This window comes from Hyperoodon ampullatus (assembly GCF_949752795.1).
Source record: "Hyperoodon ampullatus genome assembly, chromosome: 5".
Lineage (NCBI taxonomy): Eukaryota > Metazoa > Chordata > Mammalia > Artiodactyla > Ziphiidae > Hyperoodon > Hyperoodon ampullatus.
Window position 1 is genome coordinate 136362587 of NC_136918.1, and position 19312 is coordinate 136381898.

Sequence of the window (19312 nt, forward strand, 5' to 3'; positions counted from 1 at the left end):
CCATGAGATCAAATCTTAAGGAAAAGTATGACAGTTACAAAGATAAGAAGGCATTTATTTGGACAAAAGATCCATTAAGGAACATTTTTCAATTGAGAAAAGAATGAGGTCCAACCTTCATGGAATTCCTCTCATATGTGGACATGGCTATGGACAAAGGTGAGTGTTTCCACGTGACCGAAGTCCAGGCTTGGCTAAAGGGGATTTAGGTGCAGAGGGACTTTTGGAGAATGGTCAGGGGTGATTTGGAGCACCAGACCCTACAGTTATTCAACAGGTGCCAAAGGTCTTGGAATGGAAGGGGAAAACACACAATACAACATCACCTGCCCAACAGTTCCCTGAAGAAAATTCTCCCCTAAATTGAGGGATATAGAGAAGGAGTGCTGGGCACAATGGGCTCGAGGTCCAGCAGGACAGGACATGTGCACACTCAGCTCCCCAACTTCACCGAGATAGGTAAGACCTAGAGCTTCATGCCAAAATCTACGGTAAGTTATTCACCAAACCTTTCCTGGTTTTCCACTAATTTCATCTTTTGAACAGGAAAAAACATGGTTAAGTTCTCCCGTTAAAAAAATGTCTCTTTGGGGCTTCCCTGGTGGCGCAGTGGTTGGGAGTCCGCCTGCCGATGCAGGGGACACGGGTTCGTGCCCCGGTCTGGGAGGATCCCACGTACCGCGGAGCGGCTGGGCCCGTGAGCCATGGCCGTTGAGCCTGCGCGTCCGGAGCCTGTGCTCCGCAGCGGGAGAGGCCACAACAGTGAGAAGCCCATGTAACGCAAAAAAAAAAAAAAAAAAAATGTCTCTTTGAGCAGATAACAGAAGAATACAGAGCATCCTTTCTGGCCTTTGTTTGGTGTCATAGAGGTAACCCAGTGGGAAATGGACTGGACCTCATTGTCAGTCCTGTGATTATGACTCTCTTGGTCATAGACATTTATCTTTCCACATAGGTATTCTATTTAATGCACAAACCAATCAACTCAGGAACAGAAAGAATCCCCTTGACTATGTAGTGTTTCTCACATGCTTCTTCTTGCACTTGTCTAACCTCCCACAAGGAACACGCACAGGATTTCTAGCTCCTCATCCTTTGGACAGAAGTGGAACCAGCCCCTGCCACATGCTCTTCTTTGCTCCAATATCCCCACACACTCTTTCCTATTCTTAGCTGATCACAAGTCTTAAGGGGAACCAAGTCTGGTTGGAGGTCCAATTACTTGCTCCCTGTTGTGGCTGTGTGGGTGGAGACACTACTGCGGCCTCTTCTGCTCATACCCACTGGGGTTTCTACACCTCAGCACTAAGTACAAGGCTGATGGATCTTCATCCTTCTATCTGTTCACCTGTCTATCCACCTATTCATCCATCCATTCATCCATCCGTCCATCCATCCATTCATCCATCCAACATTTGTTGAGTGCCCCCACACTGCCATGTGTTGTGAATAAAGAGAAAAATGAGAAGAGCTTATCTCTCAAAGAATTTAGCGTCTCTGGGAGAATACATTTATAAACAGAAAACTTTGCATTATATTTTGGTAAGTGCTACAGTAGATATATGGACTGAACAAAAGAGTCATAACTAGAGCATGGCCTTTTGCATGAGCTCCCAGTGGGTATCCTAGAAGACTTGGTCATCAGCGCATCACTGTGGTAACCCCACTGCTTCAGGGAGCAAACATTGTGTCCATCCATGTCTGTGTGGAGATGTGGGGAGGCCTGCTCTTGTACCCCAGCACCCCATGTGGACACATGTCCCAGCACTTGTGACATGCACAATGATTTCCCTCCATTTATCAACAGCCCAGTTAGGTGGCTCCAGTGACCCTGTTACCAGAAATTATGAGAGTGGTGGAAATTGTGCAAAGGAGCATGGAGAAATATACTCCCAGAGGAGATTTGAAAATAGCATGTAGAAAAGTGAAACTGAATGTGCTTTGGGATTTTTGAAACTTTTGACCAAATCTTCAGTGATCCTTGGATCGATCATTAGCTGGTCTTTTTGATTACCCCTTTTCTAGATTTCAAGAGCCTCGTCAAAGACATGCTAACAATCCCTTTACGAAAAGGGAAGGAAAACAAGTTATTCAAAATCAGGCACTGGAAGGATTCAGACTGACAGTACCATGCATTTCAAGTACAGTTTTAGAATAGTTAAGGGCTCTTTCATCATCAAATCATAGTCCTACTTCCCATGATGTCTGTAATTAGAGACTCAGATCACTCATTTTGAATTTATTTCAGAGGACATGAGTGTCCAGGCTACACCCTCTCTAGAAGATCATCTCTTGGGAATATGCATAGTTTAGTAGTTAAGTGCTGAAGAGCCAAAACCAGACTGGAGTTTAATTCAGCCCTGCCACTTCCCAGCTATGTGACCTTGGACAAATCTCTGGGCCACTCTGGGCCTTAGCCACTCATGTGTAAAATGAGGAGGCTAATTGTCCCCACTGTCTATGTGACAATGATGACATGAGTTCTATTTGTAAGGCACTTGCAACAGGGCCCAGCCCATGGAAAATGCTTCATAATAGTGCTTGTTCAATAAAACTTGACATTCCAGCAGTGCTTTCTCATCACTTCCTATCAGCTGACTTCTGTCTTCTGAATTTAATCACAGTGTGCATTAACCAAAGCAACCTGGATGCATTTTTCTAGGAGTACCTAATTTTCTCTCCCTTGCCCTAGTTTTTCAGTAGAAAAATTATTAACAATTGAGTTAACAGGCTTGGCTTCCTCTAGAAAGTAATCCGAGTGTATCAGTTCTTTCTGGTTTGTCTTCAGCAGACTGGAATCATGGATGCTTTTAGTTTCTGCTCTTAGTTATGGGGTATATGACTGACTGCCCTGCTTTCAAGCTCCCTGCTCATGGACTGTTAGGTTCTGTGGGCGGCTTGAACCAGCAAGAGGGGGCTGAGGTGGGACCAGGGTTCAAACTAGGCGTAGGAGTAAAAACACGTTGCAGAGGGTCAACTCATTACATCTTTTTATTTCCTTAGCCCATAAATAAATGGGAATTGACCATAGTGCACTTGTTCCTAAGGGTTCCCTGGAGCAGTGTTTCTCAAGCAGGGTGATTGTAGCCCTTGGGAGACATTGGGCCATGTGTGCAGACAGGTTTGGTTGTCACATCTTGGAGAGGTGGTGCTACTGGCATCGAGTAGGTGCGGGTCTGGGTCACGGCTACACATCCTGCGATATACAGGCCCCCTCAACGAAGAATGAGCCCATCCCCCATGTCAACATTGGTGAGGTTAATTCAAGGCAAATTCTTAGCCTGCATGATGTCAGATGCCTTCCTTAAAACACCAGAGCTGACAGATCTCAGGCACCTGCTTCCTAGTTTTACAGGGAATAGAAGATCAGGGTGCAAGGGCGCCCATAACCCCAGTGGAGACCCCGAGTCAGCCCGAGCCTCCTTCTGTCACACTCCATGACTCGCCCCATACATCAGCCATTCACTGCCAGCAGCACGGAGGCATTAGAGGCCACGTGCGGTCACATGAATGACAGGATCAGGGTTCATTTTTGGGATTTGGGTTGCCCTAATGTGTAAAGAGGAAAACAGGAAAATCAAGCAGAACGGTGTCTAATGAAAAAGAGGCAAATCAGGTGGAAAGGAAGAACGCTTTACAATTGATAGAATCAACTCGAAGTGTCCCGTGTGTCAGGCAGCCCTCTGGTGCTCCTAACTCAGGCCTCACGACAGTCTATAAGGTGGCATCATCGTCATTGTCACTCTGTACAGATGAGAAAAGCGAGGCCCAGAGTGGGGAGGCAGTCTGTTCATAGGATGGGAGTTGGGTAAGGCAGAGAGAATACACGCTTCCCATGGGCTCAGCCTCCTACAAGCTGTATGGCCTGGGTGGCTTTTAGTTTATTTTACTTATTTTATTTTTAAACATTTTAATCTATTTTTATTCAAAATTGTATTATTTTTATTTTATCTTATGAGTTTTATTTATTTTTTTACTTAATTTTTATTTTATATTAGAGTATAGTTGACTTACAATATTGTGCTAATTTCAGGTGTACAGCAAAGTGATTCAGTTACACATATATATCCTTTCTTTTTTTTCAGATTCTTTTCACATATAGGTTATTACAGAATATTTTATATTTCTTTTTTTTTAATCAACTGGGGATTAAGAGCTGTATTTATCTCACAAGGGTTTTTGATTAAAAGGGATGATGGAGGGAATGTGCCTGACATATTGTAAGCACTTGGAGAATGTTAATTGTACTTGTCATTATTGATAAGCAGCAATGTAACTTAATTATCTAACGTGAAGACCAGAATCTTTCCCAGCAAGAGCGTGAAGGAGGCAGGATGTAACTGGGGGAGGGGGCTCCCTCTCTATCTCCCTTGGTGTGGACTTTTCCAGAACCCATGGCCGGGCCCAGGCTGCAAGGGTTGTCCAGGCTCACATGAGGCCACAGGGTCGAGGTCCCTCTCCGTTTTTTTACTCCTTCAGGCTGTGTGATCTTTACAGAAAATCAGACTAGCGAGAGGAGGCTGTTTAGAAACAACTCCAAGTACTTCTGTGTAAATGACCTGTTGGATTCTAAACTGACTTGTCCCTGTTGGGGGTGAAATGTGTCCCACAAAATGGTGGGAGGCCACTGTGGGCAGGTCAGCTTGGACCTGAGGGCAGGACTCCCCAGAAGGAACCAAAGCCTGAGTAAAGGTCAAGTGGATCTCGCAGAGCAAAAATGGAAGAGGGAAGGAGGGAAGTGGGGCTGGGACAGACCAGGCCCTGGGGTGTATGCAGAGGGTGCTAAATAAGCACGGCAAGGGTGTTTTCTGAGTCACAAGAATCCTCCAACTATAACATTCAGTTTATGCCACGGAGTTTTTGTTTCCCTGAGTACTTTGTACAAGGAAAGCAAGTCTCACACAAGGTCGCCTTTCCAAAGGAGCTTTCTTAGTTTATTATTAGTTTTATCACAAAGAATAATTAGCACCAGTGCCTTTTAATTTGTTCCCATTGAGACGTTTGCATAACGACAATTAGAGGCTGGTAGGTCTCCCTCTTTCTAGGCGAGCAGGGTACTCTCGCGGGGCTGGCTGGGACCTGGCTTTGTTGGGGGGGGCATGTAATTAATTATTCCGTCCTTTGTCACGTGGAGCCCAAGGAGAAAGGGAAGGAACTTTCTGAGACTCTGTGGTCACTCGCTGGAGAATAACCAGATGAGAAATGCCTTTTGTACAAATAGGGTTAGAGAGAAAAAAAGAAAACCTCAAACCCACCTACTTGAGAAAAGGATTTGTAATGATGTCAGAGGGCTGGTGACGTGGACTTTTGAAATTGCAGATGTTTCTGCAGAAGGATGGAGAGATGATTCCCAAAGGCTCATCACTGAGTGGGTCTCTGGCTTTACAACTGAGGACTTTGTGATGTGGAGAGTTCTGTTGACAGGAGGGCGTGAGGCCACTTTTACTATCAACTGCTTCCAGGTGGAATTTTTATCCCAACCATGGGAATAACTGGATGTGGGTGTTTGCTGGGAACCTTGCTGAAAACCCTGGCTGGGATCAAGGTCCTGACAGGCTGGCTCCCAGGGGCTCCCCGGCGTCCTGAAGGATGGACTCCCGTATGAGGCCCATGATTTTGGTGGGGGAGGGATCATTCCATGGGTTCTTCTGTACGTGGGTCCCAGGACATGGACCAGGATGGGGCAAGAGAGGCATCTCGGGCACAAAATGTCTCTCCAAGCCATGTGAGAGCAGGGTCAGCCTTACATGACCCTGAAAGTGAACGTCTCCTGAAGGTTTTTTGGGGAAGTGCCTCGCTGAATCAAACTAGTCTTACCCCAGATGGACTGCCAGACTGATAAACTGGCAACTAGCTGGTAGGAAGATAGACTTGGTCATGGTCTCCCTCCACCCTCACCCCCAGCCAGCATCTCACCATCATCTTGGGAACAGGTGACTCCAATGTACACTTCTTTGAGCACTGCTGGCTTAGAGAAGAATCCCTTGTGGACAACCCTGGAACTACTAGGATGTCTCCCTTGGGGGGCTGCTCTGATGGGGAGGGGCCATGAGGATGAAACCAGTGGTCAGGGGAGACATTGACACCAACATTGGGGACCTAAAGCCACCGAATGCATCCAGAATCATGCAAACAGTCCAGGACGGTGAACTTGACAGTGGACAGTGGCCTCAGCTTGAGGCCACCTGAGGTTCAGCCCCCCGCACCCATAGTGTCACTTGCTGTCCAGGGCCCTTGGCCAGTCTCTAACTCCACAAAGCTCAGCTTTCTTTTGTGTCAAACTGACAGAATGGTAACATCCACCTTCCTCCCTGCAGGCAGACCCTGGGCTCTGCAGAGCAAACCCCTCATTTACCAGCAGCTTAACCTCAGGCAGGTTACCTAACCTCTTCATGCCATGCTCCCCTGAATAAAATAGGATTAGTAATGAGCGTACCTACTCACAGGTTTGTGTGAAGGATTTAACGAGGTAACACAAGGAAAAGCTTGGTGCGGTGGCACATAGCATATGCTCAATAAACACTACCTGTTGCTATGGTCCTCTTTAACATTTGTAAGCTCAGCGTCTGCCAAGGAGCGCTAAGACCGTTTGTGCACTGCTGCATGGTGAGAGGAAGAGACCCAGGTCTTCATCCTGCTCCATGCTGGTTCCTGGCACAGCTACAGGGCCGTGTTCTGGGCTTAGCCCAGGTTCCTTTCCTGCCTCACCTCCATCCTGTACACCTTCAGGGGCATTTTCCAGAGTTACCTTTACTTACTGACTTCTTCTCTGTGTCCATTGCTTCATATATATTATCTCAAACCCTTTTGACAACCATACAAAGTAGGGATCATTGCACCCACTTCACAGGTGAGAAACTCAGGCTCTGCAAGATTGGGGAAGCAAGTCAAGTTCACACGGGCGGTCAGTGCTGGTGAGGGTGTAGAAACGAACCTCCCGGCCCCAAAGCGCTGGGCTCCCTCCTCCCCGGCCCACTCGGTGGTCAAGCCTGTCCTTCTCGTGGTCTCCCTGTCAATGACAGCTCATAGAGCAGGGCTGGGGCTCAAGAACACACGGTCCCTTCTGGAGTGGAGTTGATACTTCAACACCTATGGGCGGATGGGGGAGGGATGGAGTGGGAGGTTAAGGTTATATAAACGCTATTATATATGGAAGGGATAAACAACAAGGTCCTACTGTGTAGCACAGGGAACTATATTTAGTATCCTATGATAAACCATAATGGAAAAGAATATTAAAAAAGAATGTATGTGTATATATATATATATATATATATATATATATATATATATAACTGAATCACTTTGCTGTACAGCAGAAATTAACACAACATTGTAAATCAACTATACTTCAATAAAAAACCAAACCAAATGAAAAAAGAACAAAACACATTGATTGGAACTTCAGCTGAAAGACTCAAGACTGCTGGTACAAGTTGAGTCTCAGCGAGCAAGACACGAAAAGTATAGGTATCTGGGGACCTCCTGATTCAAACTGAGTTATTCATGGGGGGTGGAAGGAAAAAACATCACAACTTGCCTTTTTAGTTTTTATCTTATTTTAATTTCTATTTTGGGGATGTGTTGTATACTGCGCATACTATAATTATATGAGTACAGTAGTGCAGGCATGTAATTTCTAAATAAATAAATGTGCATAGGTTTGGGGGCGTGCTAAATAGGTTTTACTTATATTTGGCATGATCAGAAGAGTTTGGAAATGACTGCCTTGCTGCTCAGCTGTTCCTGGTCCACTTGGAAGCCGCTTCGCTGAGTTGAGTACATCAGGGGAAGAGATGCCAATGGAATCTCTAAGGCATGAGAATTGAACACCAGCTTGTGTGTGTGTGACAGAGACAGAGACAGAGAGAGGGCTTTATTTCTCTTGAGGGAGGCCACTTCTGAGTGTAAGAGCTTTGAATCCAGAGTGCTGTGAAGATAGATATCCCTAATGGGAATTGTAGCTGGGTTCAAATTTGGTCTGAAGACAGCAATCGCACACGTCTCAGGGGGTCCTTTGAGAGCTGGTCTCTGCACCCTCTGTGTGAACATGCTTGCTTGCTCTTCTGCTGGTCGTTCAGATTTCACGAGAGATTCTCATCAAAACCAACCTGGTTAACTGTACACTTGCCTAAGGGGGACGGTGGGCACATGGTGGGTGCTTTGTTAAGGCAGTGCTGGGTTTCCGGGTAAGAGAGGACATCCAAACCACAGGGCAGGAAAAAGTGTCCAGCCTGCACTAGTGAGGCTGTTCTGTTCCTGACACGTACCTACAGCAGTTCTTCTGGGCTGTGGGCTCCACATAAATTGTCTAGTTGATGTTTCCACACAGAGAAAGGGACTTGGCCTGTCAAGAGCTGTGGTGTCTGACTAAGGCAAAGGAATGGAGCATGATTAAGAGAGGAGTCTGCTGATTATTTAGACCCCCAAGTTGAATCAGTCTGCCAAGTCCAGTGTCTGCAAAACTCTAGGGTCAGGAGGAGAGTTGACCCATTTTCTGGTTCTGTCTCAGGTACTGACCAGTGGTGGGACCTCGGACAAGGAAATGTCTGTGGTGCCCTAAGGCAGAGAGATGTCTAAGATGATTCCAGCCACATATATATATAACTATATATATATATATAGTTATATATATTACTATATATATAGTTATATAGAGTTATATAGTTTCAGATGCCAACTGAAACTATATAGAGTTATATATAGAAAACACACACACATAACTTAGAAAGTATCACACAGGACAGTGCCTCATAGTTTATATGCCTTGTAGTTCATTTGTAATTTAAACAGATTCATCCACCTCTAGGATACAATTGTTTCTTTGTTTTGAACACAATCTAGAGGGAAGCATGTAGGAGGTGTAGCTTTTTTTTTTTTTAACATGAAGTAATGATTGGCAGTTGAACAGAATTTCCTTTGTTGGCATTTGTACTTCTTTATACGACCCCACCCGCTTCGCAGTCCTAATATTTGTTTAAGGTTGTTCAGTGATTGTTCCTCTCCTCTCGGACTTTGAGAGTCATAGCCATTCTGATTTTTATGAATGGCAGAGTCGATGATAATTAAACAGTAGTGTGAGTTTCTGTTCATACCCATCAATGCCTAGATGATTTCGTTTTTGCCCAATGGTTCCATGCTGCTCAGGCTGGATTGCAAAGGGCAGAGACAAGAGAGAAAACTCATAAAAGATGTGGCTATTCTTTCCCTTCCCCCTAATTCCTCCAGACCCTTGCATGTATATATATTTATATGCAGTTTCAGGGTTTACAAACTGTACACTTTCAAAGTGGGTTAATGTCAAGTTCAGCTGTGACTGTTAGCAAGGTGGAGAGGGCTGCACAGATGCAGCCTGCAGATGGTGTGGAATGAGGGGCCTCATGCACGTAGTTCAAAGTGCAAACAGAAGCTGTGTAATAAAGCAGCAAACTGTGGTTGGCATTGAAACTGCTCCTGGAAAAATGGCGCCCTAACTCATGTATTTTAGTCTATATTCTCTTTTGCACATTTCGAAGCTGTAATAAGAAATAAACATCAAAGTCTATATATGTCAAGATTTTTTGTATGTAGAAAATGGAAATTATTCCTCCCCTGAGCAATAAGAGGTTTTCTGATGACCTCCCTTAAAGATTTTCTGCTTAGCCTCCCTTAAAAAACTCACCCACAACAGCCTGTGACCACCAAACAGCGTGCTCAGGGTTCTGACTTTATTTTTACTGAATTATAGTTGATTTACAATGTTGTGTTAGTTTCAGGTGTACAGCAAAGTGATACCGTTTTGCATGTATATCTATATAGGTATTCTTTTCCAGATTATTCTCCATTACAGGTTATTACAAGATATTGAATATAGTTCCCTGTGCTATGCAATAGGTCCTTGTTGTTTATCTATTTTATATACAGTAGTGTGTATCTGTTAATCCCAGGGTTCTGACTTTTGTTTGCTCTTTTTAACATATCCCTATTTAGCAACCTGACTACTGCAATATTTTCTAGATCGGTCTTTAGGATCTACTACTAATGAAAAAATCTGAATTCCTACACATTTTCAGAAAAACTTAAGTGCTGATCAGGACCAACATAGCTCTCAAGGAGGAGAGGAGACAGAGGCTTGCTTTGATGTCCCAGGATATATTTGATTTATTGCTCATATCTTGTAATTTTGTTCCCTATCAGAGATCAGAGAAGGTTTATTTTAGGAGCCCTAGTCTTCACAGAGGACATCCAAAAGACCAGGAGTAAAAGTCAGATGGTTGGCAGGGAAGGTAAGCAGGAGTTTTGCAAAATGTTGGAGTCACATATTTCTCCCAATGGACATGGTTTCAAGACTTAAGTTGAGTCGTTAACTTTGCATCAGTTTAGCACAGGCTGCAAGTTTACACAAAAAAGCATCAGACTTGAAATCAGCAGAGCCATTGAACAAGCCCAACTAGCCAACTGCGATTTCCATTTTGGGTGACATTTCACCTTGGGAGCCCCTAAAAATGTCTGGGGGAGCCCATTGTTTAAAAAGAATTCCATCTGAAAATAGACACAGAAGGACCACGGGCTGGTAGGGCAGTGTTGTCCACGAAAGCAATGATCCTCAATGAATACTCATCTTGCAGCAAAGCAAAACGAAAGCTTGACACTATTTCTTAGTTCAGGGAAAAACTGAATAAAGGCTTTTTTTTTTTTTTTTTTTATGGCATTGACTTGTAGGGAGGTAGATTTGTATCCAGACTCAGGAAGTAGACAGGCCAGTAATTACGAAGCAAAAGTAATCTGTAACTTGTGGAAATATAAGGTATGAATGTGTTCTATCTCCCAGATAGAGGGGTGTTATCTGGTTGTCGTATTTCAATCAAAGGTAAAAACATCTTTAGGTAAATTTAAGGAGGGCGACTTAAAAGAAAATTTCCCTCAAGAAATTCTGTAGGAAAGAATTCTCTTTAAAAAAGATGTAGGGCTTCCCTGGTGGTGCAGTGGTTGAGAGTCCGCCTGCCTATGCAGGGGACACGGGTTCGTGCCCCGGTCCGGGAGGATCCCACATGCCGTGGAGCGGCTGGGCCCGTGAGCCATGGCCGCTGAGCCTGCGCGTCCGGAGCCTGTGCTCCGCAGCGGGAGAGGCCACAACAGTGAGAGGCCTGCGTACCGCAAAAAAAAAAAAAAGACGTAGAGTGTGGGCTGTGGGGTTTTGAGAATTCAAAAGAGTGAGGAAGAGAAAAAAAAAAAACTATTTCCAGTTACTAATAGATACATCAATCCAGGGGCCAGGTGTGGTGGTTCATATACAAGCCACACTCCCGTCCATACAAGGCTGGCTGTTTTTCTTTCCTAACACTGTGGGAGTCAAGTGTGCTTCTGGGTTTTGACCCTGAAAATAGGTGTAACCCTGGCTTCCCTTTAACAAGCTCCCTGCTCCGCCCCCTCCTATCTCCTGCCTGTTTTGTTTTCAGTAAGTCAAGAATAAAAGGGGCCAGGGGAGGGATAAATTAGGAGCTTGGAATGAACAGATTCACATGACTATATATAAAACAGATAAACAACAAGGACCTACTGTATAGCACAGGGAACTATATTCAATACCTTGTAATAAACTATAATGAAAAGAATCTGAAAAAGGATATATATATACATATATATATGTATATAGTATGTATGTATATAACTGAGTCACTTTGTTGTATACCTGAAACTAACACAACATTGTAAATCAATTACACTTCCAAAAAAAAAAAAAGACCTTTGCTTGAAGGTGCCTTCATTTTCTTCCATAAAGCAAAAAAAAAAAAAAAAAAAGAAAGAAAGAAAAAAGAAAGAAAGGAAAAAAAGGATAAATATCACCCTCTCCCACACCCCCAGCATCCACCTGCAACTTCTAAGAAGGACTGAAGGAAGAACTTCGAGTTTCTATACATGTATTTTCAAAGCACTGTCCACATGCAAAACATAGGGGGTGAGATGTCACCTGGAAAAAACAGGATATCTGCCTGGGAGCAGTCTGACAAGCAACAAGTCCACTGTCCTAGGCTCCTTCCCGCTAGAGACCCTGTGACATTGTTCTGGCCTATGAGATACATAAGGGGGTGTTGGCAGAGAGGGGCTTCCTTCCCTGAGTAAAAAGATGGAGCTTCGCAAGGAGAAGGGTTTGAAGCCCCTCATCTCCTTCCTGCCTGGACAGGTCTGAGATGCAGGCATCTCACGGTGGAACCAGAGCACAGGAGCATCCCGCCGTATCAGCCCTGGACCACTAACTCCCTATCCATGCCTGGCTGCTTGAGCCACCGTAGCCAAGTTTCCCATAATGTGCAGCCAAACACAGTTCTCACTGGTAAATCCTAGCAAGAGCTTTACGCCCTTCATGTCACTGTTAGAAAATGCAGCACTTCAGTCGGCTTTTGGATGCGTGGTTTACTTTTCCACCTGAGTCCCTTCCTTCCCTTCTCTGGCATTGTTCAGTGTTATCTGGAGAGTAGAGGGAGGAGGATGGGGGAGAGAGATCAGGGAGCGAGAGACTCAGGAAGCTAAGAGAGGATGAGGGGATGTCTCTCCGACGAAAAGGGAAGTCTGTGTGATCCAGGGGAGTGTCCATCTTACTTGTCCAGTAGGTCAAAGGTTACGTGAGGCTTTAAACTCCATTTCATGTTCAAGAATCACCTATAGTTCTCTGAACGCACCCCCTGATTATGTTCACAGCCTGCAAAGCTCTTAAAAGAAATGCTCCCTTTCTACCACTCTGGGGTATCATCTTATGGGGGCGGGGGTGAAAGCAGGCCAAGAAAGACACATCACTTAGGGCTTATTTTACTCAGCAAGGAGGCTGAGGCAGGGCATTGGCGGCCCCAAGGAGAAGGGACGGGAGCTTAAGGAACAAGAGTTTTTCAGAAAAAAGTGTTTTGCAAATTTTAAGGTCTGTTTCAGGCACCAGAGCGGCTTCTGGAGAGTTTGCTGAAGAATGGGGGTTGGAAAAAGCAGTTGTTTTTTGAGAGAATATGGGAAAATGCTTGCCACATGTGAAATGGTAGGATCGCTGTTTCCCACCAGAAAATAAAATAATTAAAAAAAAATAGTCGCTTCATGTTGTTAAACTAAGAAAATTTGTGACGCATTTTATGGTACCTCTTTCTGACACGTTCAAAGATTTCCAACAGGAACTCTGTCATTCGGAGGCAAGCTTGTCTAGAACATTATTAGCCCCTTTTGCAGAACTCAGACGAGACACAGAGATGTCTAATGACTCATCTAGGTCACTAGGAAGTTACCTGAGAAACTGAAAACTCGCTTGAGTTTCCTGTGCAGCCTCCACTCCTGCCCCCAACATGACAAGCACCCGAGGTGCCTTCACTGCTGGGCTTTGACAAATGCATGGTCAGAAATGTCACCAGAAGCGTGGAGCCAGGAACCTGCAGAGGGTCACCGGGTGAAGTGGCTTTTTCATTAAGAATGGCCTTCAGGAGAATAAAGCGACACCAGGACCTCAAGGAGGAGAAACTTCTGTCAAGGTTCCAGTACAACACGCCCCAATTAGCCTCGATATTGAAAAACTAAGCCCGTGGAGTGATGTAAAGAGTCCTTGCTGTTCCTCTCTCCTCTTTTTGGTTACTTACAAGTAAAACAAGGGTAACATGGTGTTGAAGAGGTGGACCTCCCACACCCCACTGTGGTCCTGCCGCCCCACCTGCCCTGGGTGGACCCTCACCTAGACCCCCCTTCCCTCCCTTCTTGGTTCCGACCTTCCACACCATCTCCTCCCCACCCCCTGGGACTCTATGTCCCCAGGGAGCCTCTCCCGGGGTCCCCCCATGGCCTCGTGGCCTCTCCTTTCTGAGAACAGACAGCTTTGACTGAGCGTCATCTTAGGAAACCGAACATCAGTAGCCACGGCTGACATTAACTGCCCGTTATTTTTATGACTGTGCTGAGCGCTTCACACTGGTTGCTTAGTTCGGTCCACACAGGTACTTTAACGATAGGTCCTACTACCATCCTCGCTTTAGACACGAGGAAACCAAAGCTCAAGAGAGAAGCTGCTATTTGGGAAAAGCCAGAAAAATGGAAAAGCTAGAAAAGGGCATCACTGTACTAAGTCTGTGCCTGTCCCTCATTCAGCCCCAGCGCCTTCTCTTTCTGGTCCTGGCTGCTTTTACAAACTCCTGGGCTCTGTCTTCTAGACGGACACCCGCAAGCGTTTCCCTATTAGATGCTGCACGTGCAGTGGCCCTGGAGCCTCCCTCGGCCACAGCATCACTTTCTTTCTCAGTAAAGGGGCAGATCTTTTCAGAGGACACATTTCAGATCTATTTCAAGAGAAGAGAGCAATCTCCCGGCTATGAATTTGCTTCCAAAAGCTCTTCAAGTCGTCTTGCTGGTTAGATTCTGGCTCAGTTGCTTCTTCTGAAGTTGCTTCTGGCCCTGGTGGCTCACCGTGCCTGCCCTTGGAGTGTGGGCAGGTGCGGGGCCTCCCGTGGCCTGTCCCCCACCCCCAAGGGGGGAGTGCGTCTTGGGAGGGTTTGGAATTACAGGGACGATCCCTGGGGAAGCGGCAAAGCCAAGGAGGTGGGGTCTTTCTGGGGACTGATTTTTGCTCTTTTAAAGCTTCAGCATTTCAAAATTGCCTTGTCATTTTTCAAAGGTTTCTTAGCATGCAAAGGAACTAAATGGCAAAGGCTATGATTGTGAGTTTAGATAGATTTTAACACCTTTTTTTCTTCCCCTCAGTTTCAAAATGTGTGGGCAGTTTCAGAATGCAAACCTGCATCTCACATGGGGGAGCTGGGGTCTGATTCTTCCACATCCAGGAGGGCACTTAGGAAAAGTACAGGTTCCCGGTGGGTCAGAGGGAATCAGATTTGCTAACACACACTGTTAGGGATTGAACTGTGGCCTCCCCACGTTCATACTTGAAGTTCTAACTCCTAGTACTTCAGAAAGTGACTGTATTTGGAGATTGGGCTTTTACAGAGAAAATTAAGATTAAACAAGGTCCTTCGGGTGTGCTCTAATGCAATATGACTAGTGTCCTTGTAAGAAGAGGAAATGATCACATACGTAAATACAAAGGAAGACCATCTGAGGACACGGAGAAGATGGCCTTCTACAAGCCAAAGAAAGAAGCCTCAGAAGAAACCCACCTCCTGACACCTTGAAACCTTCCAAAAAACAAAGCTACACCAGGATTCGCCATGAGATTTCTGACTTCCAGAATCATGAGACAATCCACTTCTGTGGTTGAAGCCCCTCAGTCCATGGTACTTTGTTACGGCAGCCCTAGCAAACGAATACAGTTTTCACATGGTGTCTGATACCCAGTTAAAGCGAAGGCTTTCTGTGATCTTAAAACTTCAGCAGAGCCAGAAGTGCCTTCATAAATATTTCTCTGAAAAAAGAGGCAAACCGAGGCTCACAGAGAAGCACGCTTCACACATGCAGCTTTGGATCCTGCAATTCCTTTTGAGAGATGCTTCGAGAAGACAGCGGAGAGTCAGCCCCGCCGAGATTTTTACCTGTGGTTCTAGGAACTCGAAGGCATATTAGCATTCAGGCTTTGCATAGACCACTAAGCCACTTCTAAGAACAAGGCTACCTGAGGCGTTTTGCAAAAACATACGTGCCGATGCTCTTCCTCTCCAAGCCTACCGCAGCTCTGAGGGCCCACACGTGGTACCCCGCCAGGAGACCCAAGTTTGGGTCCTGTAGGGACTTCACGCCGTGAACCACGTGGGATCATGCCAGGGAATTTCAACCACACCTCATCTTCTTGCCTGAGCACCTTCAGTGAGAAGCCGGTGCAGTGGGACAGAAACAGAACGGCCTTCTCTGTGGTAGACCACACTTGTTTTGCATGCCAGGCCCTCAGACTCTCGCTTGCCTGTCACACAGAAGGGAACATTGGTTTGCTGGGCGCCACACTTCTTTTTCCCCTCCATTTCCACATGGGTATCTTGCTAAAAATGAGTTACGGGTTTCCTCCTGTGAGAATTGCATGCACAGATAAAGGACCATCCCAGGAACAAAACAAGATGTTTTCCCCGCTCGCTCGGAGCTGCAGCTGGGGAGGGCACACACGCTCTAAATTACAGGCAGTGAGAAATGACCACAGTGCTGGGAGCCGCTGATGGCCGGGCTGGGGAAACAGGGGTACAGACTCTGGGGAGAACACTTTGTTAGAGAAGGGGACGATTCTTCTAGCATCACACTCTGAGGCACTGCCCACATAGCACCAAATGCCATGACATTCTGCCACCTTTCTAGCTCAGATGAGTGGTGTGGACAGCAAACGCAGACAACGTAAACCCTTGGCTTGACAAATCACCTAGATAAAGTGAGCTGTGAAAATGGCCAGGATTTCACTTTGATTCTCTGAAATCCAATCTCAATATTCTATCCTTGAGTTAGAGATTATGAGAGGCCCCGAGTTCCTTTGGAGAGGAAGGAGTGAAAAGACCTTTACCCACGAGCCCTTCTAGGTCTTGCTTGGGGTCCTGGGGTCCGCTCCATACTGCCCCCTTGAAAGCTAACTGCCACCGGTTCCTAACCTGGGGCAGGCTGGTGACTGTCCTGGGGACACAGCGGCTGAGGGGCTGCGTTAGAGGCTGAGCTCCCTGTCTTTCCTGGCCTCTGAGCAGGTCACCGGGTCCCCTCACTATCTCTGCTGTCCGACCAGCAAGGACAGAAGGCAGGCCAGCACTGCACACAGAAATCCAATCTATTACCCAGTGGAATGTTGAAAAATTTCCTGAATCTGCCTTCCTGAGTTGATAGAATAGGAAACAATCATCGTTTGGAGGGGGTGTTGAAAGCAGAGTCGAGGTAGGAAGATCTTTTTTTTTGCTGTTATTCTACAAATATTGCTTCCTTGCTTGTTAGCTGCCTAGAGGAAATGCAGCGAGAGTCGTCCACAGCTTCTCACCAGCGGCCGGCATTTCGGCCCATCGCCGTGAGGATGTGTGACTCATACGCATCGCATGATTCAACTTCACTAAAATGTCCTCAGCTGCCAGTAAAGAAGCACTTGAAAACCCTTTAATTTGAGGCTTTGAATCGGTTAATGACTTGCTTTCTTCTCTGTCTGAAATCCTACTGTCCCCCAACACACACACACACACACACATCTTTGTCAAGTGTTTAAATTTCAGAGACCCGGAAACATAGAAGCTCTGTGACATCCACAATAGCGTTTGTTGTGACAAAGTGGCTGGTAGCCCTCTGCATTCTTCGGCTCACTTGGCTTGATGAATAAATAATGAGTCACAGATACTATTTGGGTGCGCGCGAGAGTTTGTAGCCAGAAAATTAATTATTTCCCCATCCCATCCATCCCACACTATCCCAGCTCTGCCAAACCATCAAGCCACACTCCGCAGGCACCGGTCAAAGTGCTTGCCCCGGCACACGGCAATGCCTCCGTGACATTTCCATGTTATTATTTGTGTTGGTTTAGGCGCGGCCCTATATTCCCAGCAAAGATACACAGAATGCACATGCACACACACGTACTCATACACTCAGAGCTCAACCACAGCTCTGTGTATTTCAAGAGGCTGGTTGAAAAAATGCAGACAGGTATCCCACAGTAGCTGCTCCTATTAGGAAACGGGTAATCTAATGACTTCAGCTGCCACAAACGCTTGACTTAGGCAACTTTTTCATTGCTCTTGGCGAGAGAAACCTCTGTACTCTTTGCTTTCTTTCTCTCTCAAAAGAAGCCGGCTGCCTCTTTGCACTGAGGCTGCAAGGAATAACCCAGCATGGCCCCATCCTAGGGCTTTCAACCTACACAAGTCTGCCCAGCTCCTGTTCTCTCTGCCTTTTGGAGACAACTGACTTGCTACTTGGTCCCTGCTGTTCCCGCCCGGGCTGTGAGCCTACCTCTGCCTCTGCCCTACGCTGGCACAAGCCCTCCTGGCTGGCAGTGCACGAGCCCACTAAAGCCCGGGACAGGCTGGCATGTGGGGCATACTGCATGCCCAGTGCAGGACAGCTCAGCCACAGTCATCCCAGGCAAGGGGCAACCGAAGAAAACCCAGAGAGCTTCCTACAAACTTTCTAATCTCTAGGATTTTAATCAGGAGCAGCCCAACTTACTTGCACTTGACAAAGTTCTCACCCACCGACTGAACCCTTCAGCAGCTTAACTAAGTATTTATGAAAACATTTCTGAAGAGTGGCCATCTGATGAAGAAGTAATCCAATAGTCTTGAAATCATACACCCGAGTCTGAATTCCTCCTATACCAAACAGACAGGGCACCGGCAGGGGCTTTCTCTGCACCAGGTTACAACAGGCTGCCTCTTCATTATCAGCAAAGCTGAGCAAAAGTAGATATGAAAAGCCCAGAGCGTACTCACCTCTCATGAAGCACTGTGGGTATGAAGGAAATGACTCAAATATGCTGTCTGAAGCCATCGCTTCCTCCTGCAAAGGTACCTCTTCTGAAGGCGGGGGATTCAATGATTTCTTTTACCTTAAGAACGAAAACCCAAGAAAGGTCACTGTTTTAACCTCACCCCCAACCATGGTTTCCTACAGCTCCTTTTCTCCCCCATCGACGCCTCTGGGGCTCCCTGAGCCTTATGAAAAAAAATGTACCTTTGCGAAGACAAATATTCAAATTGGTAAAGATTAAAAAAAAAAAAAAAAGCGGCGTCTTGGCTGTGGGTTGATGATGTTCAAAACTCTGCGAAACCCTGTGGTTTGCAGTCAGTGTGATTCGTCCTGCTTGCTGACCACTATGCCGGGCTCAGACTTCTGACACTGCCAGGCTACCCAACTTGTGGTTCTGTGGTTGTTTATGAGGCCCAAAGAAGTTTTCACACAACCCAAATTACAAATTTAACTGTTCCCCTTTCCACAGCCCATCTTAATTGGTTCTCGCCAATCATGTGACTTCAGTGATGTCAATTTTTTTTTTTTTTTTTTTTTTTTACTTTCTGAGCAATGTCCTTCCTTCCCTCCACCTGCCCTCCCCCGGGCGGTGCAAGAAAATAGCCGAGTAGGCTTTGCAAGAGAGAGAGAGAGATTGTAGAAGAAAGTGACTCAGTCTCTTATTTTATCAATGGTCTTTGCTGATTTAGTACAACTTGGGTCCTGTTGTTGTTATTTGTGGTTTTGGGAACTCCTGATTATTTTGATAAGGATTTCATTGCTGCTTATTCAATAGGAATTCAACCCTAACATCGGGCTGCTGCTCAGACAGGATGTGGACCTCACCATTTAAGATGCTGGGCATTGGCTCAGGAGAATTCAGCCCTTGGTAAAGACGATCACGGCATAAGTGAAACTATAAAAGGAAAAAAAACCTAAAAGGAAATGTTTTGATGAGAGTCTGACC

At 45.8% G+C, this 19312-nt stretch overlaps 1 protein-coding gene across 3 annotated transcripts in view; it reads right to left on the minus strand.

Moving 5' to 3' along the window:
- RUNX1 (RUNX family transcription factor 1) overlaps positions 1–18390 on the minus strand; it is a gene marked incomplete at its 5' end in the record, with an annotated part of 243389 nt that extends 224999 nt beyond the window's left edge. For 2 of the 3 annotated variants that reach the window (XM_079704988.1, XM_079704987.1), the window contains one exon: positions 18330–18387. In XM_079704988.1, the coding sequence (XP_079561114.1) occupies positions 18330–18387 (58 nt within the window). Of the gene's footprint in view, positions 1–18329 lie in introns of all 3 variants that reach the window. The other variant, XM_079704989.1, reaches the window with a different exon arrangement.
- Between the last annotated feature and the right edge of the window lie 922 nt (positions 18391–19312).